Here is a 22,286-nt window from a genome sequence, read left to right on the forward strand (position 1 = left end):
GAAATATTCTAGATTTAGATAACAGTGACGATTGTAACAACATTATGAATATATTAAAAACCATTGAATTTGATGCTTTATTTATTTTTAGATTTTTAAAAAAATGTTCTTTTATTTTTGAGCAAGAGAGAGAGTGTGTGCGGGGGAGGGGCAGAGAGAGAAAGAGAGAGGGAGGGAGGGAGGGAGACAGAGAATCTGAAGCAGGCTCCAGGCTCTGAGCTAGCCATCAGCACAGAGCCCGACATGGGGCTCAAACTCATGAACCGTGAGATCATGACCTGAGCTGAAGTCAGACGCTTAACCAACTGAGCCACCTAGGCGCCCCTGAATTTGACACTTTAAATGGTAAATTTTCTAGTATGTGAATTGTGGTATCACAATGAAAATACCGTCAAGAAAGGTACCACCAACAAAATGAGGATAACAACATGATGTATGTCGGGAGGCTGTTGGTCGTTTCACAACGTGAGGAGGTATATAAAATGCCTGGTGCGGTGCCTGGTACAGAGCAAGCATTCAGACACAGCAGCCAGATTATAATACATCACGTCAACACTGATGTTGGCTTTCTGCCTAAAATACAAGAAGGGGGAATGATACTGGATGCGGGGGAGGCTGGTGTTACGACTCTTGAGCTGCAACCCAGCTGGGCACCGGTGCCACCACAGGGTGCAGCTAGGGCTGGCCACCCTCCCTTCTCTGTAAGGAAGAGCCATCTCCATGGCAACCACATCATCTCGGGCCAGGGGCTCCTGTTCCCAGCTGGGTGACACTATCGCCACAGCAACCTGTCAGGATGGCAAAGGCAGATCTGGATGATGGGACTCCAGCAGCTCTGGCAGAACTGCTCAGGGACACTTGCCTCCATGGAAACCATGTCTGAAGAGGCGGGGAGAAGGCACATAAACACAGGGCCATGCCCCCTGCCCAGATCCCGAGACACCAAGGGGCATGCCCCAGAGGACCAGCAGGCCTGACCTCGCCTTCAAAGGGGAAGCGAACCAGTGTTTCTTGAGCACCTACTGTATGCCCAGCACCACACAGGGCTCTTTACATGCATGACTACATTTAAAACAACAAATAATCCCCCTCCCCAAAACTCACCTTACTACAGCATGAAAAGAATACAAAGAAAAGTCATTTCCATATGCTATTCCCACCATCTCTCATTCCTCAGTTCAGTGGACTTTCCTCCAGACTTTTGCTGTGCGTTTACACACATACATACATGCTCCAAAACCAGTCTGGTCTGTACGCATTTTCAAAATAATTAGCGGGATCTCACAATATATATAGCTCTCTCACTTGCTTTTCCTGTTTAACGTGCCTTAGAGATCTTTCAACATCAGTACATATATATCTACCTTATTCTTTTTTTAAATTGTCCTAAAGTATACATAGTATGAAATTTACCACTTTTAGTCATTTTCAAGTACTCATTTCAGTGGCATTAAGTGCATTCACTCACGGTTGTCAAGCAACCGCTATTCACCTCTAGAACTTTTTTCATTATCCTAAACTAAAACTCTGTACCCATTGAACACCACCAATTCCCCACTCCCTCCTCCCTCCAGCTCCTGGTAACCAGTATCCTGCTTTCTGTCTCTATGAATTTAACTACCCAATGTATGTCCTATAAGTGGAATCACAATACTGGTCCATTGGTGGCCAGTTCATTTCACTTAGCATCCTGTCTTCCAGGCTCATCCACGGTAAAGCATGTGTCAGAATTTCCTTCCTTCTCAGAGCTTACCAATAGTCCACTCTATGTGTGTACATTGATGGACATTAGGGCTTCTATTGTAAATAAGGCTGTGAGGAACGCAGGGGTGCAAGTGTCTGTTCATGACCCTGCTTTTAATTCTTTTGGGTGTATATCCCAAAGTGAAATTGCTGGTTCATATAATAATTGCATATTTAATTTGTTCAGGAATTGCCATACTACTTTATTCTTTTTTTTAATATTTACTTATTTATTTTTGAGACAGAGAGAGAGAGAGGGAAAGATGGCACAAGCAGAGGAGGGGCAGAGAGAGAGGGAGACACAGAATCTGAAGCAGCTCCAGGCCCTGAGCTGTCAGCACAGAGCCCGATGCGGGGCTCGAACCCACAAACTGTGAGATCGTGACCTGAGCTGAAGTTGGATGCTTAACCTCCTGAGCCACCCAGGCGCCCCACTACCTTATTCTATTTAACTCCTTCAGAGTGTTCTATGGTTACCCAGTCTTATTAATGGTTATAATCAACCTCATGAGCTGAGTACTGTTATTGTCCCGATGTCACCGTTGGAAAAGCTGAGACTTAGGGAGGGACTCGGTCAGGGTCTCAGCCACATCTCTGCCGAGGAAGGGTGGGTGAATTCAGGCAAGCTGTCCCTGTCTGGGCCTCAGTTTCCTCTCCTTTACAACAGGAACATGCTGAGCTCCAAGGCACTCTCTGAAACCATCTCCCCTTTCCACACTATCAAGGGTGCCAGCAACGAGAGCCCATGGCGGACAGGAGGCTGCCTGAAGGAGGGAGCCTCCCACCCAGCCCTGGAGCAGGACAGGGCTCCGCAGCAGCCCTTAGCAGCAAACGTCCCATCTCCACACTGAGAAGCCACTGGCACCTCACATCAACATGCCCAGGAGGAAGGGCAGCTGGTGGACTGTTCTGGCCTCAGGGCTGTGACGTGTCAGCCCTGGAACACTCTCACGTCTGCCCTCAGGGAAGGTGAGGGGTGTCCCAGAACAATGTACAACCTAGGATACCCTCGTGAGCAGCCAGAGGGCTGAGGCCCAGCTGTACCTCCACAGTCAGAAGCCCTCCCACCGCCCCAGGCCGTCTGGAACTCAGACCCCTGAATTCTGGAGGACCCTAGCCCCTAGCAGTCACCTAGGCTGATGGCTTTCAATAGGCAATCTGCAGAACCCACTGGGTCTGTGCGACCTTGAGGACATCCCTCCTTCTCTCGGGGGCTGTTTCCTCACCCAGAAAGTGGGTATAATCACAATCTCATTGGGCCTTTATGAAAATCGTGCAGAGAAAGTGGTACCTAGCACACTGCATGCCCCACACATGGCAGAATGCAGAAAGTACACACAAGTGCAAGGACTCACATAGCAAAGACAGAGCAGCTGGTGTCTGGGGGCCACATGCAGGAACTAATGTCCTGAAATCTATGTCAAGACACTGGCCAGAGGCTCAGCCCCCAGCACCGACTTTACACAAAACAGCAGCCCCTACATCGTGTCCACACAAGTTATCCCAGCTAGTCCTCACAACAATTCAGGGTATTATTGTCCTGTTTTGTAGAAGAGGAAGCCACGGCAGAGGGCCAGGCCCCACAGTGGGTATCGTGGAATGCTTTTTCAGTTAATCTTCCCACAGCTGCGCGGTTCTTTTGTGGATGACTATCTCCTTCATTAGCCTGTGGGTTCCCTTTTTTTCTTTTTAATGTTTATTTATTTATTTTGAGAGAGAGAACATGAGCAGAGAGAGAGGCAGAGAGAGAAAATCCCAAGCAGGTTCCACATTCAGCATGGAGCCTGACATAAGGCTCGATTTCATGACCGTGAGATCATGACCTGAGCCAAAATCAAGAGTCAGACACTTAACTGACTGAGCCACCCAGGCGCCCCTAGCCTGTGGGGCCCCTGAGGACAAGAACCGGTGTCTCTCATTCATCACTGTGTCCTTAGTGTCCAGCACACAGTGTACACAGTGGGTGCTCAAGAAATGTGTGCTGGAGGAATGAATGAATGAATAAGACAGCTGTCAGGGAGGCAGAGAACCTGGCTGGTGGGGTGGGGGGGGAGGGCTGACACACGCCCACCGGCCCCGGCCTTGCCCTGGTTGGGATGCACGAGCCCTCACCTCTCTCGGCCGTTCCAGCTCCGTCTGCAGCACCTGCTTGGCCAGCTCAGTCTCGATGAGCCGCTGCCGAAGTTCCTCGTTCTCCTCCTCCAGCCGTGCCCGTTTCTTCTCCACCGTCTCCAGCTCCTTATGCAGCCGCACGGAGATGTCCTTAGAGACCTGAACGAGGGTGGGTGATGAGCAGGGACCACATGGCCTTGGCTGCAGAGCAATCCCCCAACCAGACAGGGTCTCTCATCATCCCCACTTAGCAGATGAGGAAACTGAGGCACAGAGAACTCAGTAGGGGGTGGAGTCACACAACCAGGAAGCAGCAGGGGCAAAACCCAAACCCAGGCACCCTGCGTTCCCAATGTCTATATCACAGCTCAGTCCCCACAGAGCTCTAGAGACCTGCCTGTTCTTAGCAAGGCCTTTTCATTCACCTGAGGCATTCGGTGCTTCTAACTCTCACAAGAGCCTGTGGCGGGGCCAGAAGCTCATTTCAAAGGGAGGGAAGTGAGCTGAAGTGGAAACCAGAGCAAGATGGGTGGTCCCAGAGCCATGTGGATCCCATCTCTGCCAGTGACCAGCACATGATCCTGGGCAAATCATTTCCCCACTCTGCGCCTCAGTCTCCTTAACTGCAAAATGGGTGCAATAATAGCAGCAACCTCGTGGGCCCAACAGGAGGACTAAATCTGCTCTTACACAAAAACCTTGGCCTTGGGCCAGCACAGCGAGTGCTGAGTGAGTGGTGATGCTGAAGATCAGAGAGGGGCATGACTTGCTGGAGGTCATAGTGTGACCCCGAGGCTGGTGTCCAGTTGTCTGGGACAGAGAACATGCTGTCAATGACAAAGGCTGGGCTTATGTCCAAGTCACCCCTACAGAAAAGAGCTAACAGAGCTGCAAACTCTAATCCTGTTCCCAGGGCTCGGCAGCAAAAGCACCCCATTTCCTGGAGGACACCCTAGGGGTCCAAGGCCAGGAAAGGGAGCCTCTGGGGATGAGGAAGGCCCTTCTGAACTGGTAAATCACAACTACTCCAAAGTGGTCAAGGCACTACCATTTGTTGAATACCTACTATGTGCCAGATTCATTCATCTTCACCCCAATTCTGTCTGAGGTTCACAGCATAAGTGACTTGGCTTGGGGGCATGCAAAGCAAGTGGGAGCTGAGCTGGGGGGAGCCCCTGGGATCTGCCTGAGGGGCCAGCACGGCCAGGGCTCTGAGAAGGGGTCCCAGGGCTTTGCCAGCAAGAGATATGTGAGGAGCAGACAGCCCAATGCCCATGTCTGCCAGGCTCGGAAACAACTATGGCACCTCCTCCAGGCCGGAAGGGATGAGGGCCCTCCCTGGCTCTGCCCTCTGCCTGGGCCCAGGCCCAGCTCGGCATGGACCTGTTGGCAGTGTGCAAGGCAGGCCAGGAAAAACAACGGCCAGAGAGGAAATTCAGCGCTGCCTCCCCCTCCCTCTGGTGCCCACTGCCGCTCCCAGAAGCTGGCCCCCAACTTCCCTAGGCCACCAAACTTTCCCTGTCCACAAAGTGGGATGAGCAACCCCCCAATATCAGAATAAGGACTTTGCAGGTGGGGGAAACCAGACCAAATCTGATCCCAACACTGCGTGTGCATGGCCCACAGCCAGTTTATTTATACATTTGAAGTCTTACCGTGGTCATTGGTAAGTGGGGTTGATATAGCCTACTCCCAAGGGCTGCTGTGAGGAATAAATGACATAGTCCTTGGGCTGGTGGCCAGAACACCAAGGAATATAATTTGTTACAACATTGTCAGGATCACTGCTTCACCTCCGTGCACTGATTTTATCGGATCTGGCCCGGTACCCCACAACCTCCCTCTTGAGTTTGGTGTCAGGGTTTTTGCTGGAGGTGTTCAACCCCAGGCTCTGGGCTATGGTCCCAAGTTTGGGGCTATTAGGTCATCCAGAAAGCCCCTGTCCTGATGAATACTCCATTCATTCATTCATTCACTCATCCATCCATCCATCCATCCATCCATCCATCCATCCATCCATTCATCCTGCTTAGGCCCCAGGGGCAGGAGTGGTGGGGCACAGAGATCAAGTCCCCAGACCATGCCTGGGGTCCTTCACATCTCTGTGTCCCACCAGTAGCGTGGGGTCTGGTACACGCTGGTGCCAAATAAATGCTTGTTGGAGAACAAACAAATCCAAGGTTCCAAAAAGCTAAAAGGGAGATGAAGGAGCAAATGACTGAAATAAGGGGAGCTGCACTTACGGCTCCCTCAACCACCCACCCCACTGTCCAGGGAGGGCTGCGTCCCTGACAGGTGTGAGGGCTCAGCACCTGGAGGCTTCCCTCCTAACTATGCTCCCCCTTGGGGCCAGCTCCTCTCCATCCCTGCCATGGCCTCAACCTGGGAGGCAACACTCTCCACCAAGAAGACATGACCCATGTGGATTCCAGAATCCTCTTGGGTTCATAAATGACTCTATTGATGTCATCCCTTCCATGAGTCCCCAGGCTCCTTCTGCTCCATTCGCCACATGATCTCCATCCTCATTTGTCCCCCACCCCCAAGAGTTGCAATGTCAGGAAAGCCCAACCCCAGGCAGCTCACAGGATTCAAGTGTGAACAAAAGAGCCCTTAATTTCAGATCCCACAGAACCCTGTGTCCCCCGTGGAAGCCCATGAGAGCGAAGAGCATGCGTGTGGCCTGGATGGCAGGAATCTGGTGGCCTCAGCCCGTCCTTTCCTGTCTCGGAGCCTCAGTGGTCCTGGGTGCCCTCGCCTCTCACAGATCAGCTGTCACTTCCTGACACCATGTGCCTTTCAGGGAAGGGCTTTACTGTCCCCATTGTGAGGTTCAGAAAAGAAAGGTCACTTGCCCGAGGTCACACAGCTAGAAAGCTACAGAACCAAGGTTTGGAATCAGGTGGGTCAACTCTAGACTCCTGCTCTCGACCTGAACCTGTTTTTGGCCCAAAGCTTGAAGACACATTAATATCAGCACTAAAAGCATTAAAAATAAGCCCAGTAGTGGGCTCACTGTGTCAGATGCTCACAGGGCCCCACCTGCTGGTCTCATCTCTTCCTCTTATGATCCTCCCAACTGCTCCCGGGGTAGGGGGCTGAGATACGGGGCTGAGATACCACGGGAGGTGAAGCAGCTGCAGCTTCCGGACACCAGGGCAAATCCCCAAGGCGCAAACAATGCGCTCAGCCATGAGGTCACTGTTTACAGAACGGAGGCCTGGCTCCTGCCAAACACAACCAGCAGCCATCAGACCACAGCTCTCCCCTCCCCCACCATGGGAGGGTCTCTGGCTCCGGGGCCTGGGCCTCTGGCCGCAGGGTGTTCCTGTCCCTGTCACTCTGAATCCTCAGGGAGGCGGAATGGGCCCTGGGGTCTGGGGCTCTGCATTGTGAACAAGCCCTCCAGGGATTCTCATCCACAGGCTGAGATTCAGCCCCCCCCCCATGCCCTTGCCCCAGCCACTTCTCCTACTAGTGCTTAGAAGTTCTTCTCCTGAACGATAACACCACGACCAACGTTTTCTGGCCTGCTAGGTGAGCACTCGGAACCAGATTCTGTGGTCAGCACTCTCTTTACTTGGGTTATTTCGTTTTAGCCTCACAAAAATTTCCATGGGTAGAAACTAGTTTTATCTTACTTTTCCACATGGGGAAACTGAGGCTCAGAGATGGGAAGGAGCTCTCCGAAGGTCACACGCCAAGCAAGTGGCAGCGTAGGTCTCTGTACAACCATCACACTGCCCTCCACACGCTGAGCAACGCTCCTGCTGAGGTTCTGTGGGGTCCTGCAGGCGGTGAGGACCACAGACAAGGAGCCCAGGGGAGGGGGACACCAAGGCCTGAGGTTTTACTGGTGGCGCTTTCACAAAAACCTATCTGCTCCATAAAACCACTGGAACTGCAAAAGCCCTATGGGTTTGGCTGCTCTAAGCTCTATATTTAACAGAAGGGGAAACTGAGGTCCCAAGAGGTGGCCCCATGCCAGTCGGGGCATAGGCCAAGGAGCTGGCAGAGCACGTCAGAGAGTCTTGAGAGATACCCAGCTCCGGGGGTGTCGGGGGGGTCTCCACTTGGGTCCATCAGGCCCTCCCAGGAGATAGCAAAGAAGTCACAATTCTGAGAACCCCCAAAATGCCGGAGAATAACCCAGGCACTCGCAGCGGAGTGCGGAGGCCAGAGGCATCCAGCACAGGCCTGCAGGGATGAGCTCAGCGCTCCAGCTGCAGCGGCAGGGGAGAAGAGGGAGAGAAGGGGGCAAGGTGGATGCTGATTGGCTAGTTCAAATCCCAACAGAAGGGGTGGCTTCCCCCAGCCCAGAGCTCAGCGATCCCCCCTCCCACACGCTCGCCAGCTGCTCTCGGCTCCTCCCAGAGAGACATTGGCTGTCCAGCCCGCGCCTCCTCCGCCCTCCTCCCTCCAAGGCTGACTCCGGTCAGCCCCAGCCCCAAATCCGCAACCAAACCTAGGCCCAAACTTTACTTGTCTGAGCTTCCCTGGATCTTCCTCACCCCACACACCCTCAACCTGGAGTTTGAATTCAAACCTAGAGTTTGAATATTAGAGGAACCATTTATCCCGGGAGCTGCCTTGTCAGGTAGCTTTGCAGGGAGACACCTTTCTGAGCTCAGTTTCCACAGCTGCACAACAGACCTATAATCCCACTGCGCATGTGCAAGGCCAGCCGGCCACGCGAGCCTGCCCGTGGCTGGTTGGCTGGCACTCACTGCTCACCTCCGCCTCCAGCGTTCCTCCTCTGCCCTCCTGGTTCAAGCCCACTTCTCCCGCAGCCCTCAGTTCAGAAGTCGGCCCCGCAGGAAGGGCCCCTTGGGCCCCCGGGCTGCACCAGGCGCCCCCACCCCCAGCTCCTACATTCTCCTGAGTTCTGAGAGCAAGAGGCTGAGCTTGGGTCAGAGGCCTGAGAGCAAGAGGCTGGACTAAGTTCTCAGCCCCCAGACCAGGGCCCACACACACAGGCAGGGTGGGTTGCTCTTCTGGGGGCCCCTCCTGCCAGCCTCCAGCCCAATTCTCTCCTGCTTCGCAAGGCAGGGAGGGGGGCAGTCAGGCTAGAGAGGCTGATAAGTCTGCACTGGACCAAGGACACAGAGTGTCAGTGTAACCTTGAACAGGTACTTCCTGTCTCTGAGCCTCACTTTCCTCATCCAGAAAATGGGAATAATAAAAGCTAACATTTTTTAGTGTTTACGGTGACATTTTACCTTTACGATCTCTTCTAATCCTCATAGAACCCTGTGAGGCAGGGGCTGCTGTTATACCCATTTTACAGATGAGGAAATTGAAACTCAGGGGGCTTGCTCAAAATCACAAAAATTGGGCACATTGGAGTCAAGGTTTAAATAAGCCTATCCAGGCCTTCGCTACTCATTAGCACAATAAAGAAACCTCCACAGGGGCACCTGGGTGGCTCAGTCGGTTAAGCGGTTAAGGTTAAGCATCCGACTTCAGCTCAGGTCATGATCTCACAGTTTATGGGTTTGAGCCCCGAGGGCTCTGTGCTGACAGCTAGCTCAGAGCCTGGAGCTTGCTTCGGATTCTGTGTCTTCTCTCTCTGACCCTCCCCTGCTCATGCTGTCTCTCTCTCTCTCTCTCTCTCTCTCTCTCTCTCTCTTGTCTCTCTCTCAGAAATAAATAAAACATTTTTAAAAATTTAAAAAAATAAAAAAGAAACCTCCACAGACAAGGCAAGGACAGGGCAGGGACAACTCGAAGCCCAGCACCAGGTGTGGGAATGGCTGCTGTTAATAGGATTCATAGTTATGCTCTCACGTTGGGACGCTCCCGAGAAACGGGCTGTCAGTTCACCAGGAACCCCCACTTTGCAGATGAGCAAGCTGAGGCCCAGAGAGGTGGGGTAACTTGCTCAAGCACACACGGGGGCAAGCTGTGGGTTGACCCGGCCTCCACTTGGGCCTGCGCTCCCAACTCCGGGAGGGGTAACTATGAGGCTGGGGGAGGCCCAGAGCTCACCTTGACGTCCTGCTCCAGCCCGCGGATGAGCTCTCCGTCCACCTGGCCGGTCTGGGCGGCACGGAGGCTGCGGCGCTCAGCCTTGCGCAGCCGGTACTGCAGGATGCGGCAGGTCTTGCTGGCCTGGTCCAGCTGCTGCCGGAGCTCCTGCAACTGGTACACGTCCTCCTCCATGTAGACATCCCGCATCTCCAGCATCTCTGCGCGCAGCTCCTCGATCTCATCCTGCGGGGCAGGGGGGAGGGGGGGCGGTCAGCTGGCTGGGCCCATGGCAGTCTCTGAATGCAGGCCACACCCAGGGCTGTTCTAGGTGCCTCTGGGGGCCTGGGTGTGGTAGGCTGAATAACAGCCCCCCAAAGATGTCCATGTCCTAACTCTCGGAATCTGTGAGTTACCTTCCGTGATAAAAGGGACTCTGCAAATGAGACTGAGGATTTTGAGATTGGGAAATTTTCCTGTATCAGACGTGGGTGGGCCAATGTAATCACAAGGGTCCTTATGAGAAGGAGGCAAGGGGATCAAAGTGGGAGAAGGTGACACGACAACAGAGGGAGAGGTTAGAGGGACGTGCTCTGAAGATGGAGGAAGGGCCTCGAACAGGCGGCCTCCCGAAGCTGGACCGGGGATTGGATCCTCCCCCCAGAGCCTACCTACCATGTGGCCTTGCCAAAGTAGCCCTGCCGATGCCTTCATTTTCAGCCTTCTAACCTCCCGAATTGGGAGATAATAATCTGGGATTATTGTAAGCCAGTCAATTTGTGGTAATTTGCTACAGCAGCAATAGGAACCTGCCACACTGGGGAAGCAGAACAGGCTCATTGAACAAGCATTTGTGGGCACCAACCATGTGCCAGGCTCCGTGCCAAGCGTGGGGATGGGAAGGGACGGTGCTGACCAAGACTAATGTGCCCCCTTGTGTATCTTCTGCATGGAGCCCCACGTCTCACTGGGGAGACACACAATAACCAACAAATTTTAAACATCCAAGTAAATGGCAAGAAACAAAAAAACCCCACCTGGGTAATATGCTAGAGTAATGGGGAAAGGCTGTGTCCTAGAGCAGGGTCAGGGCGGCCATCTCCAAAGAAGGGACATTTGATCTGAGGGAAGAAGGAACAGCCACGCAGAGAGAGAGAGACAGGGAGAGAGGCCCCTAGGCAGAGGGTCCAGAGTGTGCAAAGGCTCAGACGCAGGACAGAGCTCAGTAGGTCAGAATACAGCAAGGTGGCAGGGTTGCTAGAGGAAGGGTAAGCTGAGGCTGGGGAAACAGACAGGGGTCGGCCATCTAGGGCCCTGAAGGGCCAAGCAAAGAGTTTGGGGTCTGGGTGTTAAGTGGAGGGTGCTGGGGGATGACCTCACTTCCCCAGGGTAGCCCCTGGCCACCTGTCACCAGCTCCCAGATGTCCCTTCCTTCCCCTTTATCACCAAGAGTACATCTGCAATTCTTCATTTGATAGCTTGTCTCCCAGAGATTCTGTGAGTGAGTCTCCGGGGGGCTGCCCCACGTCTACCTCACTCACCGCTATATCCCCCACACCCAGCACGGGCCTAGCATCCCATAGGCTCCCAACAAACATTAACTGAATGAGTAAACACATGTCTGGTTAGGTAAACAACCCCCCAAACAACATATTAACATGAAACAATCAATAGACAGAGTGGGATGAGTGAGCAGAAGAAATGGATAATTATTATGTGTCATAACAAATGTGGAAACTGAGTCACAAATGGAAATAATAAGATCTACTCTTAGGATGACTAAACGAATTAAATAAGATTGTACGCTGAAAAGGGAAACTGAGTCACAGGGGAGGCATGATTTGCCAAAGGCATCCCTGAGAAGCCAGAGAAAGCAACTAAGGACAGTGCTGACGGGGGCAGCGGGGTGGGTCCAAGAAGCAAAAAAACAACTCTTCGGGCCCTTGAGATGGACACAATCTGGAGAGTGTGGTCACCAGCCCTCTGCGCCTTTCTCTGCCCACAGAAAATGGGTGGCTCCCTACGAGGGCATGGCCTGGGGTTGTCCAGTGCCCCCCCTCCCCCGACACCCCCGAGACTGGGTAGGTCAGTTTAATTCAGGAGCAGCGTCAGGAAGAGGCCGGTTCTTAGTGTGAAAGCTCATCCGTCTGACTCCTGTGGACTATTTCCCAAACGGTTCTGAACTCAGGAGAGGAAGACGGAGGGAATAGTATCTGCTTCAGAGGGAACAGTGTCTCTTCTCCCAGCTCCAAAAGATCCTGTCCTCTTCCCACCATCAGCCGAAGGGCTTAATCCCCACTTGCCACCATGGCCTCTCCCCCAGGGATGGCTTCAGCAGCAGCCCCCAGGTGGAAGATTCTGCCCCTGCTGTAGGAACGGTCGCCTCACCAGGACCGAGGCTCCACCTCCGTCGCGATACACACACAGACTCACCACCACCACCCTGCCAAGTGGACAGAACTAAAAGTGGAAAAAGAGGAAGTGGGGCAGTCAATGATCACACCAGTCAAAAGAAATGAGGAAGTGAGGGGTCCACACGCCACTTCAGCCAGTGGATTAAGGAAGCATAAAGGAAACAGCACTCAGGAAGTGCAGGCCAGTCAGCTAAATCCAAGCTAAACCAGCCTCCAGAGGACTAGCATCTCCCTTACCCTCACTGCAGTCACGCTGACAGGACCTGGTGATGGGGATATGGAGGTCTGAGTGGACCTGAAGCTCAGGATCAACCAAGGGGAAGTGCAGGGAACACACAAGCTCATTAATGTTGGGCTACATTAACAGATATAAGGCATTTAACTCACAGGTGGTGACATCCCTCGACACAGGACCACATCCAGGGCACTAGAGTCATTTGGGGGATCATTTATTTCTTTAACTTTTAAATGAGTGGCTTTTCTATTTATAAAACTGAAGTGTGATCCTAGGGACAGTTTTGAAAGTACAGAAAAGATACATCACTCATAATTCCTCCACCTGCTCCTAAATCACAGTGGCTCTCAAGGTGTGGTTCCCGGACCAGCAGCATATAGCCATCACTGGGGAACTTGTCAGAAATCCTCACACCTCCACAGAGACTTAATGAATCAGAAACTTGGGGGTGGGCTCCCCAAGTGACTCTAATGCAGGGGGTTTCCTTCCAGTCTTTTCCCTAAAAGGGCCAGAGCCATCTGGGGCAGCACCACAAGACCAGGGCCTGACACAGAGCAGGGACTCACTAAGCATCTATTGAAAACGTGAATGAATGAATGATCTTTCTCACATGAGCAGCTGTCTCTCCAGGGCCCGCCCTTCACCACAGTCAGTTTCTAGAAAGGCAGGATGTTGCATTCCTGCCAGCTCCATCTCTCCATGGGGCTGAGGGGGGCCCAGGCGCTCGGGGGGGGGGGGGGACCCTCATCCCAGCTGCAGGAGGAACGCCGGTCAGCCCCTCCTGGCACGGCCTGGGTAAGAGAGTGCATCCACAAAGGGCAGCCTGTGGCCCGCACGGGCCGGGTTTGCTGGGACGCGGGCAGCAGAAGCTGGTGAACGCAGGACTTGGGCAGGGGCTGAGCTTTTGGCCTGCGGTGGGGCCAGGGAAAGGGGCTGCTAGGCCATAGGGAGGGGAGCCAGAAGGGCAGGACCTTGCTTCATTCTAGAGGTTCTTAGACCTCACTGAGCTTCCGAATCTTCCAGGGATGCTCAGTCCAACAGTCCCAGCCCCTACAAAGCCCTCCCGTGACAGTCTGCACCGGATGACAGAGCTGGGGGCTGGGGAGGGGAGCTCAGCCTTCCCAGCTCCCTCTCAGACAGTTCAGAGGCCTTCCTGCTCCTCTCCTCCCTCCCAGACCCCCCCATCCACGTGGGAGCGGGAGGGAGGGGCCAAACTCCACCAGACTCAACAGGCCCAGTGGCTGCCCAGCAAGATTGCTGGAGACTCCCCAACACTGGTAGGGGAACCCCAAACCCCATACTCCCCTGCAGACAGGAAAAGGCCACCTCAGAAACCGGGGGCCCTGATTCTCAACCCCACCGTCAGAAAGGCCAGCCTAAAGAAGCCGAGGAAAGGTGCTCAGACCAGGCATGGCCTGCCAGCCCCCAGACAATGCCATCCAGCCCCTGTGGCCACTCTTTCAAGCTGACTTCTGTTCCCCTTGACGTTTAGCCTGATTATTTAGGACGGGGAAGGGGTGTGGGGAAGGGTAGGAAGAGAGACTATTCTGCCTACTGCCAGAGTAGTCTTTATAGAAAATGTTTATTTTGCTCTAATTACAGTGGTAATTCCTATTTATTGGAGATAACTTGGAAAAAAAAAAAAAAAAGCAGGTCACTTTCTGTCTCCTCCACTATTTCCCACTGGCTTCTCTGATTAGGTCCAAGCCCCTTCTCTGCATTAGGTCCAGCTGAACCCACGCTGTTGGTCTCCTCCCCATTCCTGTCTTGCTCCCTGCCTCCTCCACCCCCCACATCCAGCTATGCCAGGTCTAGAAAATAGCTACCGTCTCGGGGCACATGGCTGGCTCAGCCACTAAAACAGGTGACTCAATCGCAAGGTTGTAAGTTTGAGCCTCACACTGGGGGTAGAGATTACTTAAAAATAAAATCTGAAAGAAAAAAAGGAAGGAAGGAAGAAAGCTACCATCAATGGGAAGGCTCACTAATGACAAGAAAGAAAGAAAGAAAGAAAGAAAGAAAGAAAGAAAGAAAGAAAGAAAGAAAGAAAGAAAGAAAGAAGGAAGGAAGGAAGGAAGGAAGGAAGGAAGGAAGGAAGGAAGGAAGGAAGGAAGGAAGGGAGGAAGGAAGAGCCTGGGTGGCTCAGTCAGTTAAGCGTCCGACTTCGGCTCAGGTCATGATCTCACAGTTTGTGGGTTCAAGCCCTGCATGGGACTCTGTGCTGACAGCTCAGAGCCTGGAGCCTGTTTCAGATTCTGTGTCTCCCTCTCTCTGCCCCTCCACCACTCATGCTCTGTTTCTTTCTGTCTCAATAATAAATAAACATAAAAAAAATTAAAAGAAAGAAAGAGAAGGGGAGGGAAAGAAAGAAAGAAAGAAAGAAAGAAAGAAAGAAAGAAAGAAAGAAAGAAAGAAAGAAAGAAAGAAAAAGAAAAGAGAAAGAAAAGAAAAGAAAAGAAAAAAGAAAGCAAGCTACCATCAATGGGGAGGCTAACGACCCAGCCCTGGCCCAAGCACATACATGCACAGTAATGTGATCCTCTTTCCAACCCTGTGAGGTTGGTATTGAAAATGTTCCCTTTTTGCAGATGAGAAAACTGAGGCTCCAAAGTTTCCCAGAGCTGCTCAAGCAAGGGAGCGGTAGAGCTGGAATCCAGACAGGACCTTAACTGTATTCTACTCCTAGGTTTGCTTGGGCTAATCCCTCTGCTGGAATGGCCTTTGTCAGGCTAACTCCTAATGTACGTCATCCTTCCAGAACATTCTCTTCCTCCCCACATCCCCCAAACCACACACTCTGAACTCCATTCTTCTCTGTGCTAACAACTTCAGGTTGCATTTGCCTGCTTTCAAGTCTATCTTCCCCAAGAGCTGGGAGTGGGGAGGGCAAGTGCCAGGTCTGACCCGTGTCTGGTCCCCAGCACAGCCCAGGACAGCCACGCATCACTGTCTACCACTGGATGACTGACTAGAAGGATGAGTATGGCTTCTGCCCTGCCCAGTGTCTCTCCACAGACCAGGGCGGTGGGGGAGGGGGCAAGCTCTCCCGATCCTAGCCCCAAGCCAGCTGCAAAGGGTCAGGGAACTCCTGCTTACTCACCCACTCCCTGCCCACAGAGTGCATCTCTGTCCATCCCCCTACTCACCCTCCCAATGATCCGTGAGGTCAGCCTGCAGGAAGCAGCCTCTCAGAGGCAGACCCGCTCCCTGAAATGGATTGGTTCCCAGGAATCCTGGAGGAGTTGGCCAGGAAGAATCTCTTGGTCCATTCTGGGCCAGAGGACCAAACATGAGCTCACACTACTGCTAATAATAGCAAGACCTTGCATGGGGCTTCACAGTTTACAAAGACATTCCATCTGAATCATCTCATGGGTCCTCACAGAAACCCCATGGGCAGGCAGGACAGGAATCAGAACCTCTGTTCTAGAGACGAAGAACTGCAGAGAAGCACAGGGAAGGTGGGCTGTGCCCAAACTCACCCAGAGAGACCTCCAAGCAGCACACAGATTGCAGACCTCACATTCTTTCGTCTGCACCAGAATTCAGGGAACCCATCAACTTGGATGGGAAGGGCGAAAAAACAGCATATCTTTACTTCCATCAGCCTCTAACTAAAAATTAACAATTTCCTTCTATTCTGGACAAGCCACAGTGGTAATAGCAGTACCCGTGAGTTTGCCACCAAAAGAAATCACAGATGTTTTCATATCATGTAACAATTGCAGAAATGTCAAAATAGTGTTTACCCTCATCAGTACTTTGAAATCACACTAACTACACTAGTTAATAGACTGGTCAGCAGATCTGATGAGTTAATAAACACATATTTACTATATTATAACTTTGAAGTATGTTTTGATAATTGTAATATATTTGGTTTCCTTTGTGTTTTATTTTAAACACTTAAAAACATTATTCTGAGAATTATTCTCAGCAGAGAGCATAAAGGCATCCATGGCACAAGAAATGACATAGGCTGTGTTCCTTCCATAGGTGCCTAATCTGTGGGGTCTGGGTTGGCCCCCAGACCCTCTCTCTTCTCCACCAGGGCATGAGGCTAGAGAAGCAGAGCTCTGCTTTCAAGCATTTTACTTTATTTTATTGATGTTTATTTATTTTTGAGAGAGAAAGAGAGCATGCAAGTGGCGGGGGCTGGCGCAGACAGAGAGAGAAACAGGATCTGAAGCAGGCTCTGTGCTGACCACAGAGAGCCCCGATAGGGAGTTTGAACTCACGAGCTGTGAAATCATGACCTGTGCTGAAGTCAGATGCTCAACCGACTGAGACACCCAGGTGCCCCTCAAGCCATATTTAAAATGTTGCAGGAGGGGCGCCTGGGTGGCTTAGTCGGTTAAGCGTCCGACTTTCGCTTAGGTCATGATCTCGTGGTTTGTGGGTTCGAGCCCCGCGTCGGGCTCTGTGCTGACTGCCAGCTCAGAGCCTGGAGCCTGTTTCGGATTCTATGTCTCCCTCTCTCTATGACCCTCCCCTGCTCACGCTGACTCTCTCTCTCTCCTAGAAATAAATAAAACATTTAAAAATAAATAAATAAATAAATGAAATGTTGCAGGAAAGAGGGGCACCTGGGTGGCTCAGTCGGTTGAGCCCTGGCCTTCTGCCCAGGTCACGATCTCACAGTTTGTAAGTTCAAGCCCTGCACTGGGCTCATTCCTGTCAGTGCAGAGCCTGCTTTGGATCCTCTGCCCCTCTCTGCTCCTCCTCCACTTGCGCCCTCTCTCTCTCACAATAAATAAACATTTTAAAAAAATACCTTAAAAAATAAGTAAACGTTGCAGGAAAGAACGCTTTCTGAAAGAAACCTACACAAATATCAGATGATGAATCTTCGTACAATGAGGACAGGAGGGAGAAGTTTAGGTGTGGGGCCCACTGAACATTTGTAAGTGACTCCAGATGATGCAATTGATAAAACTGGTCTGTAGGAGAAGGTGGTGAGCAAGTCTCTTGAGCTGAAGGGCTGGACAAACTTGAGGTCCCTCTGCAGAAACACAGCAAGTGGCAATGGGTGGTGTGAGCCCAGCAACAGCTGCCAGCCAGCCCTGAGGGAACAGGGATGGAGCCAGGGGGTCTAGAAGCTTCCTGAAGGCAGGAGGAGGTCACCTCTTACCAGCCACCAAGGAAGAACCTACACCAGAGCAGAGGTCCCCAGCTGCCTCCCACCCAAGAGAGTCAGCGCCCACAGGGCTTGGGCACCCAGCACCCCCAGGGAACTCTGATGTGAGCGCTGCAGACCTCCGTGGAATACCAAGGCTGAGTCAGGCGCAGGGAGCCAGTGTCTCAACCCAACCAGCTCCCACAGGGACCCCGCACTGCCTGGGTTTCTTCCATTCTGTATGTCTCCCATCTCAGACGCCACCTCCACCAAGAGGCCTCCCTGACTGCCCCAAGGCACAGCCTTTTTTGTAATGAGCCATTACTGAGTTATCTACAGTGAGCCAGATTCACCACCAGATCATCGAATTTAACCCTCAGGATGGCCAGTTTTCTCCCATTGATTTGTTCTCCACTTAGCACATCAAGCGTTTTGTTTTTGCTGTGACCATGCTACTCTCCTGTTTAAAACTCTCCAATGATCACCCAAATCTGGAAACAACACACACGTCCCTCAGCTGAATGGATTAACGGTGGCACACGTACCACGGAATACTACTCAACAATAAAAAGGAATAAACTGCTGAGACCCGCAACAACGCAGGTGAGGTTCAAACCCCATACGTCGGGTGAAGGAAGGCAGGCTCAGCAGGCCACTGTAGGATTCCCGTTACGTGACGTTCTGGAAAAAGGAAGACCACAGAGACAGAAAACAGATCAGAGCTTGTGGGAGGCTGGGGGAGGAGGAATGGACTAGAAAGGAGCCCAGGAGGAGGTTTTCAGTCCACATCTGGACTGGGATGGTGGTTACAGAACTATATGCTTCTGCCAAAACTCACTTTACTGTATGTAAATCACCTGATCCAAAAGGAAGACAAAAGCCTGACCCCTGTCCCCCTCCCCATCTTCATCCTCACCCCCACCCCCGACATCAGCTCTTCTCCCAGAAATCACCTCGCCTCTCCCACCACGGAGCCTCGGCCCCAGCGGGTGCCTCTGCCTGGACTTCGCTCCCTGCGTCTCGGCACTATAGGTTCCCCTCCTGCTTGAAGCCTCCACAAAATGCCACCTCCTCAGAGAAGCCTTCCAAGACCCCTCCAAGCCCACTGTGTCCACAGTGTTCTTCCATGGAACATGTCACAGGCTTATCTGTGATGCAAATTATTCTACTTATTGATCTGTTTGCTTACAGAATGTCGGTCTCCGCCACTAAGATGTGAGTTTCAGGAGAGCAGCACCTGGCACGCAAAGGAACAGCTCAATAAATAGTCGCTGAATTAATAAAGGGGTCCTAGGAGGGGAAGATTACCATCCTGTTGCCCTGCTCTGCAGAAAACCACTTCTAGTCGGTGCTGATACGTGTAAATCTAATTCTGTGACTGTGAACCTAACGCCCATAGAGGCTTTGGATCCTAGTAGTGGGCCTCAAATTCCCGCCTATCAACTCCCAGGCTGCAGTCTCAAATATGTCATCTCCTCCCCTGGCTCCAGGGACCTGACCTGCCGATGGGCAGGCAGACCCAGGAGGAATGACAGAGCTGAGCTAAAGTACCCAGAACTTTCCCTCTGGAGGACAGCAACAGTTCCGTGGAGGAACAGCAGCCTCTGCCTGGCCCGCCCTCTCCCACACCGCCCTGGCCACTGCGGGCCCTCCCTGCCCATCTGCCAGCCTGGCTCTGGCCTGGGGCACTGACCCCGGTCCGGAAGGGCTGGCCTGCAGGGTGGGCCAACAGTGGCCATAGGGGCAGCATGCCAGCCCACTGAGAGGCTAGGGCAGCCATCTGCTGTCCCTTCTGTCAGTCCACCAGGTCTGTCAAGGCTCCAGATGAGATCACTGCAGTTGGACCCCAAGGAACACAGAAGGCTGTGCAAAATGCCACTTCCCTCCCCACTCAAAAGCAAAGCCTCTGGGAATAGCAACTGGGGAGCAGGGGTTAGACAAGGACACTGAAGCCTATTGGGACCCCCCCTCCAATCACACAGCCCCCCTGGGGGTCCGGGTCAAGCAGAGAGGGACTCTGCATGCCTGCCTTCTAGCCCAGAGCTCAATCCAGCTTGGCCTCCTTGGATGAAAGCTGGGCTCCAGTTTGGGGACAGTCAGGGTCAAAGGTCTTAGAGGAAGGCCAGGACACCCAGCCAGGTATGGCCATGCCACACAATGCCCCTGCTCCAGCTGGCATAGAGGCTGCCTGGTCCCAGTGACCCACAGGGTCAGGAAGGAAGACCGTGATCTTGGACTTGCCCCTCCAATGCCAGTAAGTAAAAACAGAAAAGAGCGCTCCCTCTGCGCCAGGCACATGCTAAGCAGCACACGTCTCGCTGTACCCCAGTCACCCCCCGCTGCCTGGTGAGGAACCAAGGTCAGAAAGGTCAACAGTGCTGCCTAAGGTCCCACACTAAGTGGCACAGCCAGGATTCAAGTCCAGTTTGAGCTCCTCATAGACCAGTCGCTATGAGATGATAGTGACAATAATAGCTAGTACTTGCAGGAGCCTTACCGTGTGCCAGATGCCTGGCTGAGCTCTGCCTCAATGTCCATTACCTCATGCTAACAGTCCTTTGGAGGCAGGGGCTATTACTTTATGCCCGTTTTGACAGTAAGCAAACAGAGGCTCAAGAAGATAAAGGCTCCACAGCCAACAGGAGCGTGCCTCCCAAATCTGACACAGCTCTGTGCATGAGCCCACAGACACCCCTCTGGACAGGCGGCGGTGTGTGTGTGTGTGTGTGTGTGTGTGTGTGTGTGTGTGTGAAAGATGTTTGGGGTGAGAAGATATCTGGAGACTATTGCCCACCAAGGCCAGGCCTGGCTTGTCACTGGCCCATTCCAGGCCTCACCCAACAGAACAGGGAGATATTCACAGCCCCCACTACCTTGGGTGGGGGTGGGAGGATGCTCATAGTGGGAGCGCCTGATGGCGTCCCTCCTGTCCTTTCTGTGTGAACAGGAAGGAAGGCAGCATTTGGATCAGGATGTGTTTAAAACATCTCCCAAATGGCCTCTGGGCTGCAGCCAAATATCCGAGCAGGGACAGAACAGGGCTCAGAGATCTTTGGGGAGGGAAAGTGAGGCTGGAGAAAGGAAGAATGGCTCCAGGCTGCATAGCCTGAAGCTTCAGCACATCTCTGAGCCTTTGTTTATGCCATCTCCCTGCCTGGCACCCCGGAATGAGCACCACCAGACCACCCATCCTTCTGTCTCTTGCCATTTCCAGGCTGTGCGACCTTTGCCGAGCCCTTTAACCTCTCTGAGCTCAATTTACACCTATGTAAAAGGAAGGGGCTAGGTCCCACCCTGGCAAGGTCCCTGCCTATCCACTGAACACATGGGGGAGGGGCCGATGGGCCACCTGTAATTATCCAATTAATAATCTAATTACCGTTGAGGTAAATGTCCCCAAGGAGCCTATAGAAAGCTCCTGGATGTCTAATGCAAGGGCCTGGCCTGGAGCTGAGTGCAGGAAGGTGGAAGAGGAGCAGAGAGGGGAGGGAACCTCAAGCACAAAGGCCCCCCAGGTGGGAAGAGCACAAAGACTGACCCCCGGATGTGAGGAACACAAGGGAGCTTGGGTGGAGCAGAGGTGAGGTGACGCTGAGGGAAGCAGAACCACACAGGCTGCCCAGGCACTTGGCCAAGGCCAAGGAGGGGGGAGGCTGATGCAACTGACCCAGAAGATCCCAAACAGATCTGGGGCAAACTAGCAGCAAGATGTTTAGCTGAGCCAGCCTAGCTGTGGGACTCCCAACTACTTTTCCACTGGGCCCTGTGCTTCTTCGTGACCTGGGCAATGGAAGATTATTCACCTTGATCTTAGAATGAGGGACCCCGAAGGCCTCCTCCACCAGCGATGAGCATCCCCAGGGGACAGTGCAGCACTGGCCATTCAGAGAAGACTGACATGGGGTGGGAGGGAAAGGGGGAACGCACAGAGAGAGATGTGTGTGGGGATCTCCACAATGCAATTCAGGTCCACGCACACCTCCCAGGCCCTTCCTCCATGCCAAGACTCACACCCAAAGCCAGACATAACCTCTGCCGTCAAGGACACATGGCTTACAGATCCCAGCTTGCCAATAGCTGCCGAGTCCTTACAATGAGCCAGGCCCCCACGAATCCTTACATACATGCTTTCCCTTATTCAATGCTCCCATCAAGCCTGTAGGGTGAGCACTGTCAGCACCCCCAATTTACAGGTGAGGAGATTGAGCCTCATAAAGGGGAAGCTCCTAGAGGAAAAGGCAGAGCCAGGATTCAAGCCTAGGTCGGCTTGGCACTAGATCACAGTGCTCTCAACCACCTTGGACCCTGGAGAAGGGAAGGGCTGGCCGGCTGCTCCCACCTTCCTACCATTCCTCAGGGAGGCCAGCGCTACCTGCTCAGAATGCAGACACAGTACTGACCTGCGGGCCTCCAGTGAAAGCTAGGGTCAGCTTGTCCCAGAACACCCCAGAGTTTCTGGCTCTTTCCCCACCCCAGCTCCAAGTTCCTTCTGGCACCAGAGGGCAGAAAATATGACCGCAGATGAGGTCATGTGTATGCGCTATGAGGGGAATGACCTTAGTAAGAGCCTTGGCTGCTGGTCAGGCCCCTGCTTGGAACTTAGCCGAGGCCCTCCCCTGGGGAACTCCCTCTCCCCTGGAGGCTACACAGGATGTGGGGCTCCTTCTCTTCCTCTGTGCCCAGGATGGTACTGGATATG

The 22,286-nt window shown here is 52.8% G+C and overlaps 1 protein-coding gene across 2 annotated transcripts in view; it reads right to left on the minus strand.

The window, feature by feature from the left end:
* Positions 1–22,286, minus strand: part of SOGA1 (suppressor of glucose, autophagy associated 1) — a 68,100-nt gene that overhangs the window by 37,713 nt on the left and 8,101 nt on the right. For both annotated transcript variants that reach the window (XM_039227167.1, XM_039227168.1), the window contains exons 2-3: positions 9,844–10,068; positions 3,856–4,014 (exon numbers count right to left, since the gene is read on the minus strand). In XM_039227167.1, the coding sequence (XP_039083098.1) occupies positions 3,856–4,014; positions 9,844–10,068 (384 nt within the window). The remainder of the gene's footprint in view (positions 1–3,855; positions 4,015–9,843; positions 10,069–22,286) is intronic.

Source organism: Hyaena hyaena, unplaced genomic scaffold (genome assembly GCF_003009895.1).
Source record: "Hyaena hyaena isolate Hyena2069 unplaced genomic scaffold, ASM300989v1 scaffold_25, whole genome shotgun sequence".
Classification (NCBI taxonomy): domain Eukaryota; kingdom Metazoa; phylum Chordata; class Mammalia; order Carnivora; family Hyaenidae; genus Hyaena; species Hyaena hyaena.